General features: G+C 43.1%; 1 protein-coding gene across 1 annotated transcript in view; it reads right to left on the bottom strand.

Moving 5' to 3' along the window:
• Window positions 1-21225, bottom strand: part of LOC140911204 (zinc finger protein 862-like) — a 59421-nt gene that overhangs the window by 28334 nt on the left and 9862 nt on the right. Inside the window, exons 4-6 of the mRNA XM_073343746.1 lie at window positions 20218-20340; window positions 9434-9572; window positions 8140-8369 (exon numbers count right to left, since the gene is read on the bottom strand). Of these exons, the coding sequence (XP_073199847.1) occupies window positions 8140-8369; window positions 9434-9572; window positions 20218-20340 (492 nt within the window). The remainder of the gene's footprint in view (window positions 1-8139; window positions 8370-9433; window positions 9573-20217; window positions 20341-21225) is intronic.

The raw sequence follows: 21225 nt of genomic DNA, 5'->3' as shown, positions 1-21225 counted from the left end.
CTTGATGTTCCTAAGGGCTGGCTATATTTAACATCAGAGGCAGTGGTATTTTAATAGGGCAGGGGTGGGCAAACTACAGCCCGCGGGCCGAATCTGGCCCACCAGCCGTTTTAAGCTGGCCCTCAAGCTCCCGCTGGGGAGTAGGGTCTGCCCCACTCCAGCGCTCGAGCCGGGGAGCAGGGCTGGGGGCTGCTCCACGTGGCTCCTGGAAGCAACTGCATGGCCCTGCTCCAGCGCTTGAGCCGAGGCTCAGGGTTGGGGGCCACTCCACGTGGCTCCCGGAAGCCGCAGCATAGCCCCCCTCTGGCACTCGACCTGTGGAGCAGGGTCAGGGGCCGCACCACACAGCTCCCGGAAGCAGCGGCATGGCCTCCTCTGGAACTCCAATGGAAGCTGCAGGGGCAGTGCCTGTGGATGGGGCAGCATGCAGAGCCGCCTGGCCATACCTCCGCGTAGGAGCCGGAGAAGGGACATGCCGCTGCTTCCAGGAGCTGCTTAAGGTAAGAGACGCCTGGAGCCTGCACCCCTGAACCTCTCCCCATACTCCAGCCCCCTGCCCCAGCCCTGATCCCCCTCCCACTCTCCAACCTCTTTATCCCAGCCCAGAGCACCCTCCTGCACCCCAAACCCCTCATCTCCAGCTGAAGCCTACACCCCTTCCTGCACCCCAACCCCCTGCTCCAGCCCTGATCCCCCTCCTGCCCTCCAAATCCCTCTGACCCAGCCCAGAGCACCCTCCTACACCCCAAAAATTTGCCCACCCCTGCAAAAGTGGGCAAATGAGTGAAGTAATTGTGTGTGTGCATATTCATGTGTGTGCAGTGAAGGGGATAGGTTTTTTGTATACCATGCTGATGGGTATCTTAAAACCTAAATAGATACATATAATATATTTGTAGGCACAAACGTGTACGTAAAGCTCTTTGGGATTCTTCTCGATATAAGGTAATTATGTACAAGCAAAGATTTTAAGCTGTGCAGACAGATTTTTGAAAGATTAAATAAATGAAACTATATGATTAAATAAGAGATCTAACTGGAGAGGTAAATGATAAATAAGAATCAAAAGATTTTCTACTTTTGAAAGAAATATAATGAAAGAAAAATTACCCTCGGAAAAAATGAACACTAGTTATGGAGGTCTCATTACCTATGTCTACAAACAAAACTACAGCTCCTACTCATACTTAACATCAAATTGCAGCTAAATAAGTTTACTGTTCTAAAGATTTTGATTTGTACTCACAAAAGTGCTGGGAAATGGACATAAATCTGAACCCCTTTTAGTATACATTATAGAAGATATTTGAAATCATGGGCCCAGCTCTGAATTCCTTACTCAGGCAAAACTCCCACTGAAGGACAGACTTCCAATTGAATTAAATGGAGTCTCAAATTTAGCTATTTCAAATCCAATGATGCAACAAAATTAAACTGATGTCAGGCTTACAGTATCTGCAGTTTTTGATGCAAATAATAAGAAGATGGTGGCCATTGGCTATTTTATATTTGGTAAATACTGAAATAATAAGGCCTGGGATAAATTCTGACTACAAATAATCTGTCATGATTGATTAGAAAGATAATCTTCAAACTGTACATGCCCTGAATGCCAGAGAGCAGCTCAGGTCTAAGTTGTCTATTTTTCACTATGTCTAAATTTACAAGTATTCTAAATGATTTTTGGATTTAGAATAGAGAAGTAAATAAAGACTTGATTCATGGTTGCTTCATTTGAATGGTTAGCTCTACAAATTGGACTGATATGGGTCATACAGGTCATGATTATGAAGAAATGGCATAAACTACAAACATAATCATGCATATCAATTATAAATAGAAGAAAAGAATGGGACAGAATTTATTTTAGTTAGTTTAGAAATGCAAAGCGGGTGAATTTAAAATAGGATTCAGTAGGGCACATTTAGTAAAATATTAATAAGTTCCAGAAAACAAAGATGCATTTTTGGAAATTAATCCAGTCATAAGAAGGTGCTGCTGAAGAAAATCAAAGGAGATCAGATCAAACAAACTTAAGTAGACAGTTGGATTTTGCTGACAAGATAGACTACATCCAAAAAGACTGGGGAAAAAAAGAAGAGAAAAATGTTGACTGTGAATTAGTGGCTCAATTTCAGACCTGTCCTGGGTCTTCTATTACAGAACAGGGACACCCTTACTAGAGAACAATACAGCACATTCATCAGGGGTATACTTTTGATCAGTTTTCTTATGGTAATTTAAAGACTTTATGGACCCAATAAACATTAAAAATTCACCTCAAATTAATACAATGACACTAACATATATGTTTCCTTGTTAACTGAGAGATTGCACCAGCATATATCTAGGTCCAGTACAAGTCTGTTTTTTAATCCATTGATGCTCAGAGTTGTGAGTAAGGTGTCTCCATAGAGAACCAAGGGTGAAGGACAGAACAAAGTTGTCTGTGAAGCACCAGCAGCTCTTTAATACTTTACAGTCCTAGGAAACATAAAACTGTTTAAAATTTAATTTTTGAGATGATTGAACTTTATGGCCTCACCCTATTGTTAAAATATACTGGATTTGCCTTTTCTCCTCTGATTTTGTCAATCTATTAAATATATCACCAAGACAGCCTTTTTTCTTTTCAAAAATATTTTCCATCCAAATTTCATGTGAAAAGGCACTTTACATCTCTGTTTCTTCCAAAATTAATTCTTTCTCCTGTTTTTAACTCTCTTCTCTGGTTTTCCAGAGAAGTTAATTGAGAGACTGCATTTAATTCAAAATTCTGCTATATGTAATCACAGTAATGTTATACCCAGCCAACTTGATACTTAAACATGATACTTTAACATTCTTAAATCCTTTGCCCGGATTCTGATGAGGCTTCAGATCAAGTTTAGGATTTTTGTTATTTACATACTGTAGAACAGGGGTTCATTGTACCACGATCCCCTTCTGATGAAAAAAATTACTACAGGACCCCAGCAGGGGGGACCAAAGCCTGACCCCACCCAAGTCCTGCCACCTGGGTGGGGGGGCCAAAGACAAAGTCCCGTTGTCCCGGGGAAGGGAGGGGCAAAGCCAAAGCCCAAGGACTTCAGCCGCAGACAGGGGGCCTGTAATCTCAGCCCCACTGCACAAAGCTGAAGCCCTCAGGCTTCGACCCCAGACAGTGGGGCTCAGGCTTTGGCTTCGGCCCCTGGCCACAGCAAGTCTAAGCCAGCCCTGGCAACCCCATTAAAATGGGGCTGCAACCCACTTTGGGGTCCCGACCCACAGTTTGAAAACCGCTGCTATGGAAGACTTGTTCTTTTAATTTTATCCAAATGTGCAGTCTTGCCACTTAATCGTTCTGGTGGTGGGGAATAGAGGTATTAGGATTAATATCTGTAGGTATTGTGTATCTGTAAGTATCTATATTAATGCCTAATCCTATAGCCCATACTCATAAGTAGTCTGGTGACTTTAGTATCACAAGTAATCTGAGGACTACTCACATGAGTTAGGATTGAAGGATTAGGCACTATCATTATTCTTCTTTATTATTATTATTAATTGGTTGGGGCAATGAGAGCTCTAAAAGTTTAGAGGTTGTTGGTGGCCTGGGTGAATGTGATTGGCCTCAATGACTAGGGAGCCTAGATTCTTGTGCTAAAAGACAAGAAGAGACAGGAAAGGGAGAAATTAAAGAGGAGTGCTGTTGTGCTGTGATCTCTGCTTATTATACAAATCATAACTGACTTATTGTCATATTATCCTCCCTTGACTGTTTGTTGTACCCACCTGTTGTTTCTTGCCATATACCTTGAGCGTAAGCTTTTTGGGATAGGGATAATTTATTTTTATACTCATATGTGTTTATTGCTTAGAAGACATTACCATACTACAAATACTACTACTCCAGCTACTACTGCTAATATGGATATAAACTAAAACCAATTCGTTTTGATCCCAGTGGTTTCCCCTGTTGTCATCACTCTGGTGAATGGCATGTCAGCAGACAAGAACTGAAGTCATTGGCTGGCGCTGATATGCGTTAGCATATTTGGTCATAAAGTTTCCACCATCCATGATGTAAGAAAGAATGAGGTTCCCAATCTTGCATATATTACCAAAACCTGGCTGGACAATACTGCTGGACCTGTATTTGTGCAGTTGGTCTCATTTGGATGTTTTGTACAGTAGGAACTGAAAAGGATTGCTGAGGAGGTGGTGAGTCTGTGCTGTTTGTATCCAATCTACTGCATAGGTCTTTCACCAAAAATGGATTGAATACAATATGTCCATCTTGTGTGTGAGATCCCAAATAAAAGATACTAATCTTGGCATACATATCACACCAGTGTTCCTACCTGAGTCCCTGCTGGTGCAGTGTTAGATTCTCCTGGACTGTTCATGATCAGCCACTTAAACATCTATTCTGATGATTATTCCTCTGAATAAATTCAGGCCTCCATGAGGACCACGGCTGACGACAATCTTGAGCTAGTGTTTAGATAAGGACTGGAGGTGGGTTGACTGGATATGTTACCTATGTCTTTGGACCATTACCTCCTGCAGAAATAGAAGATTGCAGCATACCTTTTTCATTATGGCAAGGAAACGGTTTTGATGGTCTGCTCTTGATGGAACAAGAGCACTCTGAAGGGGAGGGCTGTTCTTCCAACAGACCACTCTATTATTGTTTTCAGTAGGGTTTTTAAAGTTGTTATACTGTGGAGGAGATAAAGAAAAAAAATTTTTCTTCTACTATCCCATCTCCAAAATCTTGTTCCACAGACCTTTTTCGATGACTGATAACTTGGACAATCCAACTGACTCCACTCAGACAATGACTCTAGTTTGGTTTGTGAGGAAACTCCTTTTTATTTTGTGGAGACACTTTGATTCTGACCAAAGTGTCTGCTTCTGTGGAAGCAGGGCAACTGTTTGGGGGACAAATGCTGTCATCTGTTTCAGCCAGTGGTGCTCTGTGAAGTACTGGAGGGCGATCTTTGAGCCCCAACCTCAGTTCTGGATTCATGTCCTTCCTGAACCTGGGGAGGTTCTGAATCCAGTGATAATCCAAACTGTCAGTGCCTCTCTTAAGAGTATGCTGCTGGCTTTCTTAAAGAATAATTGATAAGGTTTTTGTTCAAGATGCAAAAAAATGAGGTTGACTTATCTGGTTAACTACAGTCCTGTATCTAATCTTCTCTTCATGGTTAAAATTACCTACATATCTCAGATTTCCTTGATTCTTGTCAACTGGGGTACCAACTAGGTTATGGGACAGAGATTATGTTGATCGCATTGATTGATGACTTCATCCTATCAGTGAATGAAGGCTGAACATGCGGATATCTTTAGATATATCCACTGCTTGCAACACCACTGACCATAGTAAGTTGCTATGGACCATATGTATGCACCATGGGGGAAGGGACAGGGTTGTCCTCAATTTTTTTCTCAAAGTTCCCAGGAAGTAGTGTTTGGCAATTGCCATTTCTCCATGAAAGTACTAACTGCAGGGTTTCTTCTTGTTCAACATTTTTTTTAGGAGGGTCAGTGAGATAGCATGAGCTGCATTGCTTTCAACAGACAGATGATTCCAATCTATTATTTCTGTTCCTTCTGCCCCAGATAGTACAGTAGAGTACCTTTTCCAGTGTTTGGCTGTATTGAGAGTGAGCTGGCTAAAGCTCAATCTAGATATGTTGATTGGTTGGGGAAACCAATCGGAAGATATGGTGAGGATTATATCTGCTTCTCTGATTAAGGTGTCTGTCTCTCACTTCTCACTGGAGTATTTGGTTAGATTCCTAATTACTGTGGGATGATCACATTTCAGCAGGAACCTGACTGTTTTCTTTCATTTGTGTCTGGCCAGGAGGTTGAGATTTATTGATTTATTTTGGGGGGCAGGGGAGAGGAAGATATGTATCTTATTACCATGATTCATGCCTTTGTCACTACAGAATTAAATTACTGCAATGTGCTCTTCATGGGGCTACATCTTAAATCCATTCAAATGCTGAACAAAGTGCAGAATGCAGCAGCCCACTTGTTAAGCAAGATATATATCTGTCAGGACATTACACCAGCGCTTGTTATCTTCACTGGGTACCTATATGTTTCTATCATTATAGAGTTTAAGGAGTTGTTTTTGATCCTGTGGGTTCCTAGCCACTAGCATTACCATAATACCAATAACGTAAAATAATAACAACAAAATGCATGTGGCCCGCGACCTGCCTACTTGAGAGCAGCTCTATTTCTGTGCTATACTGTCACTGCAGAGATCAGTGGAGGCTCTTGAACTGCAGTCCCTTTGGCTTTAAAAGAGAGGGAACTGCTGGTAGGGCATTCTTGACTTGGCTTTGGAACTTGTTCCCCACTTGGTCCAGAATAGTTTGAGTCTGTTGACCTTTCTTTTACTGGAGGAGGTGCTACTTAAGGGGCAACATTGGAGGAAGGTGAGATATTCTACATTTTTTTTGCTATAAGATTTAACTGGTTGTCATCAATATATGATGGAAATTATTGCTGCATTTAACTATATAGAAATGTCAAGGGTGTTAAAGTCTGTGTTAGACACCTTTTTATAGACTTATATATTTAATAAATAAATCTAAAACGAAAGCTCCTTGAGGGAATGACCAGCCATGTTTGATGTCTGTGAAGTCTGCTTTACTCCTATGGAACTCTATAAATGAATGCAAATATAAGATATTCCCTGCTTCTTATAATTAGTTATATGCACAATACTATCTGTTATTTTATTTGCTGCAGAGCACTTTGGAATGCTCTCTCTCACAGATACATACACAAGACAGATAGACATCTCTTTAAAGGAAAACTGTAAACATGTTTCTCAGCCAAACAGTTTTCAAGCTCAAAAAGTGACCTCACTTTTTTCCCGTAAATATACAATGAAATGAATTTCAACCTGAAGGACCAAATTCATCCTTAGTGGGCCTTCGTGAGCTTCAATGCATTACACTGGGTGAATCTGGTTATGATGTTTAACTATACAAGGTATTTCTTAACGTACTGGCGGCATAGGGGCTGGAACTAGCAGTGCTGGGGGTGCTGCTGCACCCCCTGGTTTGAAGTGATTCCCATTACATACAGAGTTTACAGTTTGGTTCAATAGCTCTCAGCACTCCCACTATACAAATTGTTCCAGCACCCCTGATTGGCGGTAGCAGTCATTTGCTACAAAAGATAATAATTTGTGACACTGCCAGTAATGAATCCTTGTGTAAATGATTGTGAACTATTTTCCATTTAATTTAATATTGATGTAACTAATCAGGATAATACATATTTAAATAAAAGGTTTAATTTTTAAACACTTAAATTGTTTTGCATAATTCTAAAACCAGTATTAGATCATGCTGGAAACTAGTTTAAAATCTTTTACCCAGGGTTCCCACATTTGGAGGGCGTGTTTATACTAAGTGAAGAGACTCCTATAGATTCACTAATTGCATGAAATTGTTGGTTGGCTCTACAGTTAAGCTGCTTGCAGGATAAACTATCGTTGAATCTAGTAACTGAACCACAACTGAGCTAAACGCTTCATCTACAAGTGTTACAGGAAAAAAAGAAACATATCTGATCTACGACTTGCAAAATAAATGGAATGGTTGCTGTATATTGACAAGAGGCATTCTAGAAGTGTTGGAAACTCAAGGTATTTGAACCAATGCTTTGTTGCCTTTTGGCTAAAAAGTCACCAATGTTATAAATGATGTCATTTTTAATAACATGGCTGCCATCTGCACTGAACTCAGAAGTATTCATTTAATTAAAAACTTGTATTTGAAAATTATTCTTGCCATATGAATTTTCAGAATTTCTGAATTAAGCAAGATGGCCACCACTTTTAAAACACACACAGCATACTGGAGTATACAGGAACTCAGATCAAAGACTCTTACAGATCACTTAAGTTTAGATATTTCACATTAAGATGAAAATGGATACCAGCATTCTGACTTTGCTCTTAGTAACAGTAGTAGCATCTTTACTTACTAGTATAAATTAGTGTACGTAATGCTGTTGGCTAAGTATCAAAAATGGTTTAGTAGCTCCTAACAGTTATTTTAAATCTTGATTAGGTAACTAATTCTCTTATGAACGTGTAAGAAAATTCTTTCCTACCTTTAGGTGCCACCTGTAGAAATTGCTTATGGAGTACGCTAAGTTGAGAAATAGTTAGGGTACCATTTACAGATGTCTCTACAGGTGGAGGCCGTGGTGGAGGGATAGGATCTGGAATTACTTTTACATCATTGCTTATGAAGAAGTCTGTCTCATCTAAAACCAGTTCATATTGGATTCTCGTAGAACATTCAATGTGGTGGCGTGCAATCTCAGTTAATTTGTCAACACTAAAAATTGAAGTGCAGGAAGCAAGTATTACTTTAAAATGTAAGATCGTAACTTAGAGTCAAATTCTGAAATATTTCATCAATGGGAGATTTTCTCTGTTAAGGACCACAAATCCTCTGTGTGGATCATGGGAAGGAGGGTCAACAGGAGGCCCTATGACAAGCTAGTTATTTCTCACTACATCCTGGCAGCAAGCTCTATTTGTGACTGCTATGGGAAGCCCACTTAAAGTGGAATCCCAGCCATAGAGAAAACCCGATGGAAAGATAGTACAGGTTGAGATTTTCAGAACTCCATAAGGAAAACGAGGTGATGTGTATTTGCCACACCTCACCCTGTCCACTTACTTCAGCCTGTTGCCCTGTCATGTGCCCCTGCATGGACTCCTGGATCTACGGAGCACATTCTGCAGGGAAAGGAGTAATACTGTTGTGGAGGCATAAGTACTTGGATATTATAATGGGAAGGGTCTGACCTGCACACGGAAGATCCCCTCTACATGAGAGTCAGGGAGTCATGATTAGTCCCAAATCTACACACCTCTTGGGCACTGGAGACTAATTTGTGTCACAAAGCAGGCCCTCATGTACTTATGATCTTTAAAATAACTTCCGTCAACTGCTATACACAGTGGGTTTAACAAAAGGTGGAGGATTCTGGAATGGCAGAAACATAGCAAACAATAGCCCAAAATTCCAAGGTGGCAGGAGCCACGACTTGGTATTGTGGCTTCCTGTGAACAAAATTTCGGGTTCTCTTCTGGTGCTCATAAGTGTAACTGTATTTCCTAAGAAAAAAAATAAGACTGAACAATTGTATACAATATTGCTGACTACACTTTTTAACTTTCCAAGGTATGCAGCACTATAGGGCATATATCATAAGGCAAGATCAAGTCCCAAATCCTGAGAGTAAAATTAGCAAGCAAAATGATTAATTTTTGTACATTTTTACAAATTATTTGCTTATGTCACCTGTCGGAACAATTATTTTTACCAGCTTTACTATAACTTTTCTATTCTACTAAGATACCAGGTCTATTTAAACATTAGCCATATATTACCTGGACATTTCTGCTAGGAACCTGGCTCCAAGCCACTTTTCCATATATTTGTAAGTTTCTTCTGCTTTCATTACTAGTTCTTCAACAAATGTTAATGCCTTTGTCTTTATCAGCTGCAGTCGAGATTTTGCAGCTTCCTCTGTTGAAACAGTCATTTCAGAATAATAATTTATTTATACAATCTGAAACCTATTTTCAAACTTACTTAGGCACCTAAAATTAAGCACCAAAACCTGCACTCAGGCATCAAAATGCCTATTTAGATTTCTGTGTTCATATATTACTTTATATTTTTTTAATTCACTCAGACTCCAGAATTTGTTTTAGAAAATATACCTACTGTTGATACCAGAATGTGCATATCATAAGGATATAGCAATCTTAACCAAACTGATGTAGAAGGAAGAGGTGATAAAAAGACATTAATTCAGACAGTACCCTCTGACAAAAGTGTTAGATTTAGAAGCTCAATGATGAAAAAGCAGATAGTCCACTGAATATGATTTCAAAACATTTCCCTTAGAACTTGAATATAAAATGTATATATTCTAAAGAGGAAGTGTTCCTTTTATTTAAAAATTATACCATTAATATTTAGGTAATTTAAAAAATGAAATCTTTTCAGGGAGAGACCATTCCTTTCTCAGATTTTTCAAAAGGGGAAAAAGCAAATCTCAAATGATACAAATTTTATGGGAACCATAGCCAATGTTTGTTCTTACAATTCCCTCTTTGTGAAAATGGGTGGCATACTGTGAGGAAAAAACGGTTACCTACTGTTTTGTAACTGTTGTTCTTCAAGATATGTTGCTCATGTCCATTCTGTTCTAGGTGTCCGCACGCTCACGTGCACAGTCATCAGAGATTTTTGCCTTAGTGGTATCCCTATGCCCTCTCAGTTCCTTCTTGCCAGCAACTCCAACAGAGGGGCAGGAGGACGGGTAATGGAATGAACGTGAGCAACACATCTCAAAGAACAACAGTTACAAAAACGTAGGTAACTGTTTTTTCTTCTTTGAGTACATGCTCATATCGATTCCATTCTAGGTGACTCACAAGCAGTATCCTTGGAGGTGGGCTCAGAGCTCACAGTCTAGAGGCTTGCAGCACTGCTCTACTGAAGCCTGCTGGGTTAAGTGCGTAATGGGACATGAACATGTGGACGGACAATCAGGTGGCTACCCTACAGATGTCCTGGATAGGCACTTAGGCTAGGAAAGCTGACAAAGAGGCTTGCGCCCTGGTTGTATGGGCAGTTACAATCATCAGAGGAGGCACCTTTGCCTGATCGTAGCAGCAGCAAATGATGCAAGAAGAAATTATTTGACGGGACACTGGATGACCTTTCATCCTGTTGGCCACCAAGACGAACAATTGCATTGATTTGTGGAATGGTTTGGTCCTTTCAATGCAAAAGGTTAGCACCCTCCTGATGTCTAGGGAATGCAACCTACGCTTCTCCTCCTCCAACTTATGTGGCTTTGGAAAAAAGACAGGTAAGTAAATGTCCTGGCCCGTATGAAACTGTGAGACCACCTGAGGCAGGAAAGCTGGATGTGGCCGCAGCTGGACCTTAACTGTTAACCTTAACTAAAAGACTGTTTAGGACAGTTCTGAGGTAAGCGCCCTAATTTCAGAGACTTGGCGGGCAGATGTCCTTCCAGGAAAGGAGGAGAGAGCAGGAAGCCAGAGGCTCGAAGGGTGGTGCCATAAGCCCCGAGAGCACAAGATTCAGGTCCCACTGAGTAACAGGGTCCTTGACGTGCAGGTAGAAGTGCTCGAGGCCCTTGAGGAACCTGGCAGTCATGTCCTGGGCGAAAAACGTCCTACCCTCGAGTGGCAGATGGAAGGCTGTTGGGGAGGTAGACTGACACTAGCCACGCCTGCAGGGGCTGAGGCAGAGCCATGCGTGCCAGACCACGTCAGTGCTGGCCGCCATGTGGCCTAACAATCGCAGGCATGTATGAGCGGTGGTGAGAAGGTGGGCTGGCATCCATGAGATCAGATCCGCTATGGCTTGGAACTGAGCCTCGAGGAGGAAGGCTCTGGCCTGATTAGAGTCTAGGACCATTCCAATTAACTCTATGCGTTGCACTGGAATTAAGGTTGACTTTCTCATTTATTAACAGTCCCAGGTCGTGACAGGTGGCGCAAACAAGGTCGAGATGATGCTGCACCTGATCCCAGGATTGGCCCTTTATCGTCGATGTATGGATAAATTTGCAACCCCTCAGTGCCCCAGGTAAGTGGCCACTGGTGCTATGCACTTTGTAAACACTCTCAGGGCTGACGAGAGACCGAAGAGCAGCGCCATGAATTGAAAATGGCAGTGGCCTAACACAAAATGGAGGAAACGCCTGTGTCCCGGGAAGATGGAAATATGCATCCTTTAAGTCAAGGGTGGCGTACCACTATCCTGGATCCAGGGAGGGAATAATGGAAGCTAGAGAGACCATGCGAAACTGCAACTTCTTGAGAGACTTACTGAGGCGGCGCAGGTCCAGAATGGATCTGAGGCCCCCTTTTGCTTTGGGGATTAGTAAATAGCAGGAGTAGAACCTTTTCCCTTTCAAGTCTGGAGGGACCTTCTGTATTGCCCCCGGGTGTAGGAGGTTCTTGACCTCTTGAATGAGTAGTTGCTTGTGAGAAGGGTCCTTGAAGAGGGATGGAGAAGTGGGGTGGGAGGGAGGGTCAACCACGAACTTCAGGGTGTAGTCCGAAGATATCATGTCGAGCACCCAGTGGTCCGAGGTCAACTGTGACTAGGCCAACCAGAACTACGGCTGGATTAACCTTTTGTGGGCCTGGCACCAAACATATTTATGGGCCCCCATGTATTCATCATGGGCCCCTTCCGAGTGTGGGCCTGGTGTGGCGGCACCACTGTATACTCAGTACTGAATCTCAGAGACATTTTTCATTTTGATCACACACCTCTGCTTAATTCTATGTATTGCCATTCACAGCTTCCTCAACCCCCAGTTTTTCTCGTTAAGCTGTACCAATGTGGGTTTCCCAGTGTCCATAGTGAGCAGAACCTTCATAATGATCAGGGAAACTCCACTCAGATTTATCTCCTTCCTCATTAAGACATTCTATAGTCATGTCTCCAGCACCACCCTATTTCACCAACCACTGTATGTGCTCCTGGCCTCAGCTCAATAAAGTTCCATAGCCAGAAGATACCTGATCAATTCTGACAAATCCCTCCCCCAGGACCCATCCTGCCATTTGAGCAAGCCACTTGTAAACATCATTTCTCCAACCCTAGCTCAGTGAGCACTTAGCCCCTGGGAACCTGCAGTCACCAGCCTTCTTTTCCCCTCTGCTCCCATCTACATGCTATTCCACTACCTGGTCACCACCACCTCTCCTCATGCTTATTTCCCTTCTACCTTGGACATGCTCCCCAAACAGCTGGTCCTATTCTCCCCCTGCAAACCTGACCTGCTTCCACTTTCCCTGCTCCCCTTGACATTCCTTTCCTACTGGTGACCTCTGTTCCTTGAGGTTAACTCGTTTCTTTATCTGCTCCTAGTTTAATGGCCCTCAATAGTCACAGAGTTACCTGTAGCTCCTCTGGCTACAGCCATAGGGCCAACTGCCAGAGGCCAGCCTTAGACAGGTGCACCTTCTAGCTGGCAATTCCAACACTGAGCATGCTTGAACCTTGCAACGGCAGCATTGGGACTCTCAATCCTCAGTGCTGGCCTTATGTAGCTGTAGACTCTGCAGTTAGGTGCTTCCCTACTCCAGGCCATGGCTTTAAGTACCTGAGATGCCTGTCACCTGCAGCAGGAGCCCCCAGTTCCTATGTACCCAACAGCTAACACATAGTAGTGAAGAAGGTGCAGCCTGGATGATTTCTGAGGCTGGGATGCCAGGAGATTCCCCATCCCTGAGCAGCAGCTCTGCAATAAGCTCACGCCACCCCTCTCTGCTGTGGGACCGGGACCCTATGAAGACAGTGGAGTTACCCCATGTATAACCAGTTCTACCCAAAGCCTTTTGAAGTCAGTGGGAGTCTTTTCATTGTCTTTAATGGGCTGTGTAAAAAAGCAAAGGAACTAATTCTAGACTCTAGGAGTACAGTGCATTCTAAAACTATGCTGCACTGGTTTACTATTGTAAACAGGAGGGACTCACATTACCTAGTGAATAATGAACACCTCCTGCAGCGCTTAATTTTTTCTGAGAGGCCTCCCACGCAATTACTAAATGTAAACCTGCTTAGCTTACAAATTTGAAAATATCAGGTGGTATGGTTACAAAAGCAAGGCACTTCTGAATTCAGTAGGAATTTTGGATGTGCACAGAATGCAGGACTGGTTCCTGCATGGTTACAGAACTGCAGTAAAATGGAAAAATTTTCAGTTTGTGTGATTAGAGGATATCTGGAACCATATTGTAAGACTGTCCCACATAATGAGGAAAAGTTTTCTGTTCTTTTGTTTCTGTGGGGAATTTGCCAATGCAATATTACTGTCATCTTCTTTTTAAACAAACAAAACTAAAAAAAAACAAAAAGAAAAGGAGTACTTGTGGCACCTTAGAGACTAACCAATTTATTTGAGCATGAGCTTTCGTGAGCTACAGCTCACTTCAAACAGTAATGGTTGTTGAACATAGCAATTCCGGTTTTAGTTAGCATTGGGAAGATGCCAGCATTTGTTGCTCAATTTTATCCTACTTTTTTCTAGAGAAAATTACAGTGGATCAATATTTGATTTGGGAGAAATGATGTACATTGGCCAAACCAGACAATCTCTACGCAAAAGAATAAATGGACACAAATCAGACATCAAGAATTATAACATTCAAAAACCAGTTGGAGAACACTTCGACCTCCCTGGACACTCAATTTCAGATCTAAAAGTTGCAATTCTTCAAAAAAAACCTTCAAAAACAGACTCCAAAGAGAAACTGCAGAATTGGAATTAATTTGCAAACTGGACACCGTCAAATTGAATAAAGACTGGGAGTGGATGGGTCATTACGTAAAGTAAAAACTATTTCCACATGCTAATTTTTCCCCCCTACTATTACTCACACCTTCTTGTCAACTGTTTGAAATGGGCCATCCTGATTATTACTACAAAAGGTTTTTTTTCTCCTGCTGATAATAGCCCACCTTAATTAATTGATCTTGTTACAGTCGGTATGGCAACACCCATTTTTTCACGTTCTCTGTGTATATATATCTTCCTACTGTATTTTCTACTGCATGCATCCAATGAAGTGGGTTTTAGCCCACGAAAGCTTATGCCCAAATAAATTTGTTAGTCTCTAAGGTGCCACAAGTACTCCTCGTTTTTTGTTTTTTGTTTTTAAGTAACAGAGAGCAGCTCAAATTGAATTTGTGCTCTCCTGAACTTTGAGGGTGTTCAAATATGGAAGGGAGGTGCTAGATTCCCTTTTTGATTATTAGACAAATCTGGAAAGGAAAAGACAATTTCTTCTTTTATTATCTCAGAAATTGAGTCACATCCTCCTGTGTGCCTGGTACTGTACCTAAAGCTGCCCAGGTCCTCTAGTAGTGCCTTCCCTCCCTCATAGGCGCCGACTTCTGCTCCCGCCGGTGGGTGCTCGACCCCCCTCTACCTCCGGCCCCGCCTCAATTCCACCCCTTCCATGAGGCCCTGCCCTGCCCCCATTCCAAACCCTTCCCCAAAGTCCCTGCCCCAACTCTTTCCCCAAATCCCCGGCCCAGCTCTGCCTCTTCCCTGCCTCCTCCCCTGAGCTCGCCACGTTCCCGCTCCTCCTCTGCCCTTCCTGGAGTGGTCAAACAGCTTGGCTGCCAGTGAGTGCAGAGCACCCACTAATATTTCCCCATGGGTCCTCCAGCCCTGGAGCACCCACAGAGTTGGTGCCTATGCCCTCCCTTACTTATCTTTTTAACTTCTCCTGCTGGGGCCCACATATCTCCCTTGCTAGGCTTCAGACACTGTCCATTCATTCTATCCAATTCCTTCTTCGGGGGCTGTCAGCTGAGGCCACCTGCATCCCTAATCCAGTCTGATGAAGTCCTCTGAGCGTGATATGTGGGCCAAAGCCTTCTACTCCTTGTGCATACATGTTCCCCATTCACAGTGCCACCCCCTTCTAGCAGCCAGCTCCCCATTCACAGCAAGCCCAGTGTATTGGTCACACCAGCCCTCGCAGCTTCCCCACTCCCTCCCACTCCCTTTCCTGTTGATAGCGGCCATGGGAATGCTTGGAAATGTAGTTTCTTCCCTGCTCCAGGGCGAGGTGGATCCTCGGAAGTGACTGAGGCGATGTCCTTGGGCACATCTTCAAAATCCCTGGTTCTGGCTTCCTTAGCCTTTAGAAGAACCAGGCTGGGCAGAGGAACAGGAAGATGAAGGGTGATGCCGTTTAAATCCTTTGTCTCTGTTCTTTCTGTAGGAGCTGGACCGAGGGACACCCCACTACCTCGATGGAGGAGGTGGGGGGTGGAACAGCTTTCTAGCCTGCTGAGGGCTGTGTAGGTCCAATGAATGCAGGGTGGCACGGGAGTCTTTAAGACCGTGAAGCTGTGCATTGGTCAGCTCCAAAAAGAACCCTCCCCCATCAAACAGAAGGTCCTGGAGGGTACTCTGCATCTCCTGGGATAGCCTGGGATAACGAAGATGACTGCACCACAGGGGGAGAGGTGGCTTCCCCTTGTTCATCTGGGGACGGTTCCTGGGGTGTTGGGTCCTGCTGTGTCATCCCTGCATCAGATTCAACACCGTGCTCTGACTGTGCCAGGGGCAGTTTGTCCAAAGCAGCCTGACAGGAACGGCATAAAAGGTACACCCACATGTTCCAGTGCTGCCACTGAGTCTCCACACTGCTGCTGCAGGAGTCGTGCCGGTCTCATGGGCTGGTGGTGATTCACCTTTTCTAGGTGAGAGGCTGAACTCTCCTTCTGACTTGGACCATTGCCCTTCCAGTGACCAGGGCGGAGCTGTAGATGCCTGCGTCTGCTGACGGACCCTTGTCGGCAACCAGTAAGGAGAGGATCCTTACCCTGGTGAGGATCAGTGCCTGTCCAAAGAGCGGTACTGGGGAGCTGCAGACCGTGCCGCGACTGGGAACTATCCCGAACCAGGCAGGGAGGTGGGAATCTATGCCTGGGAGACTGCCTGTGTGATGGTGATCTGCGCTGTGGCGATCTCTGGTGGGAGGCCCGATGGTACCGTGGGTATGGGGATTTGCGTCATGACTCAGGTGTCCAGTGCCATGTAGGTGGAGACCTCAGCATCAGGGACTTGTGTCTTCTAACCAGGGACAGAGGCTGAGGTATCGGGGTTCAAGGCCGCAGGGAAGGGGATTGACGCCTGCGGTCTGGGGACACTCTGCTGCTTTAGAGGGTAGTCCCATAACTGGCTTGTCTGTAGATGCCAGGGCCTTAGCTGGGTCCATCACCTGGCTTGGTGCCTGTGGTACCGGACATCCTACTTGCTCTTTGGTCGCCAGGCCCAATTTTGGGCACACATGACCCTACTAGGGCCCAGGACCCTCTGCCGCTCCCGGGAGCAAGAGGTGGGTCCCTGGCTGGGCTAAGGGGTCCGACCACAGCAGTACCCCTTGAGTAGCTCCGGGGCGGGCACATGGCCTAACACAGGTTCTTTGCCCAAAGCCCCAAATGGTGCTGGGCAGATTCCGGTGCCAGCGGTGTGTTGTGCACTGATGCCTCAGTGCCGGGCATGGAGTCCGACTAAGCGGGCTCCAAAGCAGGATGAAGGGCAGCCTCCATGAGGCTCCTTTTGAATTTGAGGGCGAACTTTTTTTGCAGATCCTGCACTTGTCCTTTCTGTGGGACTCCCCCAAACACTTCAAACAGCTAGTGTGGAGGTTGCTAATGGACATTGGCCAGCTGCACAATAAGCGTGGCTTAAAGCCTGGGGAACAGGGCATGCCCTGCTCCAAGGCGAAGTTCCAGCCGGGACTTTAACTCCTAAACTATTACTCTAACCCTTAACTTAATGGTCTAACTAAGTACCTATCAACTAAAACCAAAGGAGACAGAACAATGGACTGTAAGAACCACTAGCGCTCTTGCAATGAAAGACAAGATGCTCCAACCAACCATCACGGGCAGTAAGAAGGAACTGAGAGGGCGTAGGGTCGGCAGCACCTAATATACCAGCACATGAGCGTGGCACTCAAGGGGGCATCACAGCCGTCCCTACGGATACTGCTAAGGCAACAATCTCTGACGACTGTGCATGTGGGCACGCACAAACCTAGAATGGAATCGACATGAGCAAGAACTCGAAGAAAAAACAGTTACCTACCTTTTTGTAACTGTTGTCCTTTGAGATGTGTTGCTCATGTCCATTCCATTACCCGCCCTCCTACCCCTCTGTCGGAGTTGCTGGCAAGAAGGAACTGAGAGGGCCTAGGGTTGGGGTGCCTAATATACCAGCGCATGAGCATGGCACTCCAGGGGCACCACAGCCAACCCAACGGATACCGCTAAGGCAAAAATCTCAGATAACTGTGCACGTGGATGCGCGCACACCTAAAGTGGAATGGACATGAGCAAGCACTCGAAGAAGAAATATTTGTCTACAAAGATCTATGAGTAAAAAATTCCATCTAACTTAGAAAAAACTGGCATTTCACAATGGGAGGACTGAAAAAAGACAAAGAATTTGTTGTCATTGAGATGTTAAGAGTAAAAAATGGAGGCAACAGACAGAGAAACATAAATGTCTTGGAAAAGATAAATGTCTTAAAAATGGGTATGGAATGTGAGAAAGAAAAAGATATCGAACAGATAAATAGAGGAATGAAAAACCTGAAGAAAAAGAAAGAAGACCAAAGAGTAACACTGAACTAAGAGTATCTCAAATCTTGGAAGATCCATGTAGGCATCCAATGTGCAACTCAATTTTTTATTTTGAGACCTGAAGAAGACCTCTGTGTAGCTCAAATGCTTGTCTCTTTCACCAACAGAAGTTGGTCCAACGAAAGATATTACTTCATCTACCCTGGCTCTCAATTTTTTATTAAATTTAATTTTACCTGCTAGAAAATGTTTTTCTAAACAAAACAAAATTTTAGTTGCTGCTGACAGTGACTTCAATAGGTAAAACTGTAAAGCAGTTTCTGTTACAGACCTTATTCCCATATGCCAATAATAACTTTCCAAAACAATCATCTTTGAGGCTGAAACTTTCCTTAGGCAGGCTCTACAGAAAGATGAATGTATTTGGAAGGTCTGAACAAAATCCCTTTAAGTTCATCTTTGAGTTAAATGAGAATGAAAAATATACACTTCCTATTTTCAGCAAAAACAGCTGACATTTGAAATTTTAAACTTGGCATTAACTCATTTTTCTCTGAGATCTGCTTGATTTGGGAGGGAAAGCTGTAAAATTAAAAAGGTAAGAGCAACTGAAAACACCTCAGAGGATTTTTAGTGCATATCTATTAAGCTTTTCAGTACAGCTTAACAAATTGCTGCCTTCTTTGTAACTTCTTTGCACGTTTTCCAGGAGCTGCTTCTCTCAGTCTGCTACTGGGACAATGGCATAACAATCTGTAAGTATCAAATTTAGTCACACAATTCTCAAAATATCCAACAACAGAAAATACTCTCAGACCAGGAACACAATTGAAAATAAGGCATATACATGCAACTGCTAAATTCAGTGAGAAATCAAAATTCACAACTCAGTAACTGCCTACAGATTTGCATGTCTCGAAATATCTACACACTTAATTGGTCATTTACATTTCCAGTTATTACACTTGCAGGTGTAGCTGTGGTATCTGCATTTGCAAGGTATGTTAATAAGCTATTATGAAAATGTGGCCCTGTATGTTTTAGTTCTCCTTTGATACATACCTTGGCTGTTTTGTTAGGCAGGTCTTTACCTCTTTAAAGTTCCCCTTCCTATTTCCAAATATCTGATTTTAAAAAAATATTGTTGTGCTGAGATTGGGTGAAACATTGTTGAAGCAGGTGAGTGTAACAGTCACCCTTCGTTCAGGATAAATGTAAGAAGCAATTAAGCTCCTTTGTAGAACAGATAGCTGAAACAATAGGAGCCACTGCCCAAAACACAGGCCACCTGCAAGGCTGATGTGGGAGTTGAGCCAGGTGGTTGGAGCGGTTCTCCTTGGAGTCTAAGCACAAATGCAGAAGGCTGATTATGGTTTGATGAAGCTCTGTGTCTGTGTATGTGTGCACGCAGGAGCAGAAACATGCCAGAAGCACATAAAGGAGGTAGGAAGGAAGCCCCAGAGACAGCCAGAAAAGCTCTTGTTGCATTATCTTGAGAGAAGCTGAGAGAGAGAGTTTTTGGGTAGAGTGCTGGCTGAAAAGAGGCTTGGCCCTGTGAGAAAAGGAACTGTCTCCTGCTGTTTCATTCCTACCGTATTCAGGAAAACAGGACTTTATACATTCTTTGTGAATAAACAGGATTGCATCAAACAAATACCTGACTCCCTCTAACAGAAACAATCCAGAAGATCCTGAAGATTGGTTAACTGCTCAGGTCAATATAATTTAATATGTTCTCTTACAATGAATAGCTGATAGTAGAAGGATGACAGGAAAGAGAAGAGAGGCTTAAAAGTACTTTCTCTTCTATTTTGAATATATTTATTCAAAAATTATTGTCTACCACCATTTTTTTAAGTTTCCAGGATTCTTCAGACCTCTTTCCTCCCCATTCACTCAGCAAACTTTCAACAGAACTTTGCAGACAGTTTCAACTATTAAAAAAAATCTAAATTGGGAATGATGATCAACTTCCACAATGTAGCCCACTGAACTAATTACATACCTTCATATTCAAGGGCACTAAAATATTCCTGTTTCATTTTAAGCTTTAATTCCTGTTTCTTTAGTTCCTCTGGTGTTAGAGGAATGGCAGTGGCTTCAGCCACAGGTGCTGGAGAAGGAACACCTGAAAGAAAAGAAAATATTTTCACCAAAAAGAAAATCTTATAATGTTTGGACTGCATATATGTAGACAACACAGCATAGTACAATTTATTTTATGGAAATAATTTCTTTTCAAATGAATCTGATATCATTTTTATAAGATTACAAGTTTGGTGGATAAATGTAATTGTTGGCATAATATTCTTAGACTTCTGTAAGACATTATTACTGCATGACATCTCAATTTAAAAAATTAACACTATACTAAATCAGTGTAGCACCTATTAAATGGATTAAAACTGGGTAACTAATAGAGCTCAAAATATAATTGCTAAAGGGAAATGATTATCTAATGGAGTTGTTTCTACTGGGGTTCTAGATGGTCATAATGATCCCTTGTGGACTTAAAATCTATTAATCTATTGATAATTTGCAGGTACACAAAGTACCCTTTGAATGCTAAGTGTCAGTCAAATTCAGAGATGAAGTAAATGGTGATAAAAGTTCTATGTTGATAAGTAGGGCCCTACCAAATTCACGACCATGAAAAATACATCACGTGAAATCTGGTCTCCTCCCATGAAATCTGGTCTTTTGTGTGCTTTTACCCTATACTATACAGATTTCACAGAGGAGACCAGCGTTTCTCAAATGGGGGTCCTGACCCAAAAGACAGTTGCTGGGCGTTTGCAAGGTAATTTTAGGGGAGTCATGGTATTGCCACCCTTATTTCTGCACTGTCTTCAGAGCTGGGCAGCTGGAGAGCAGCGGCTGTTGGCCAAGCGCCCAGCTCTGAAGGCAGCATCCCGCCAGCAGCAGTGCAGAAGTAAGGGTGGCAATACCATACTATGCCACCCTTATTTCTCCGCTGCTGCCTTCAGAGCTGGGTGTCTGGAGAGTGGCGGCT

The sequence above is a fragment of the Lepidochelys kempii genome, chromosome 5, assembly GCF_965140265.1.
Source record: "Lepidochelys kempii isolate rLepKem1 chromosome 5, rLepKem1.hap2, whole genome shotgun sequence".
NCBI classification, from domain to species: domain Eukaryota; kingdom Metazoa; phylum Chordata; order Testudines; family Cheloniidae; genus Lepidochelys; species Lepidochelys kempii.
The sequence above is the reverse complement of the archived record's forward strand: the minus strand, read 5'-3'. Positions and strand labels throughout refer to the sequence as shown.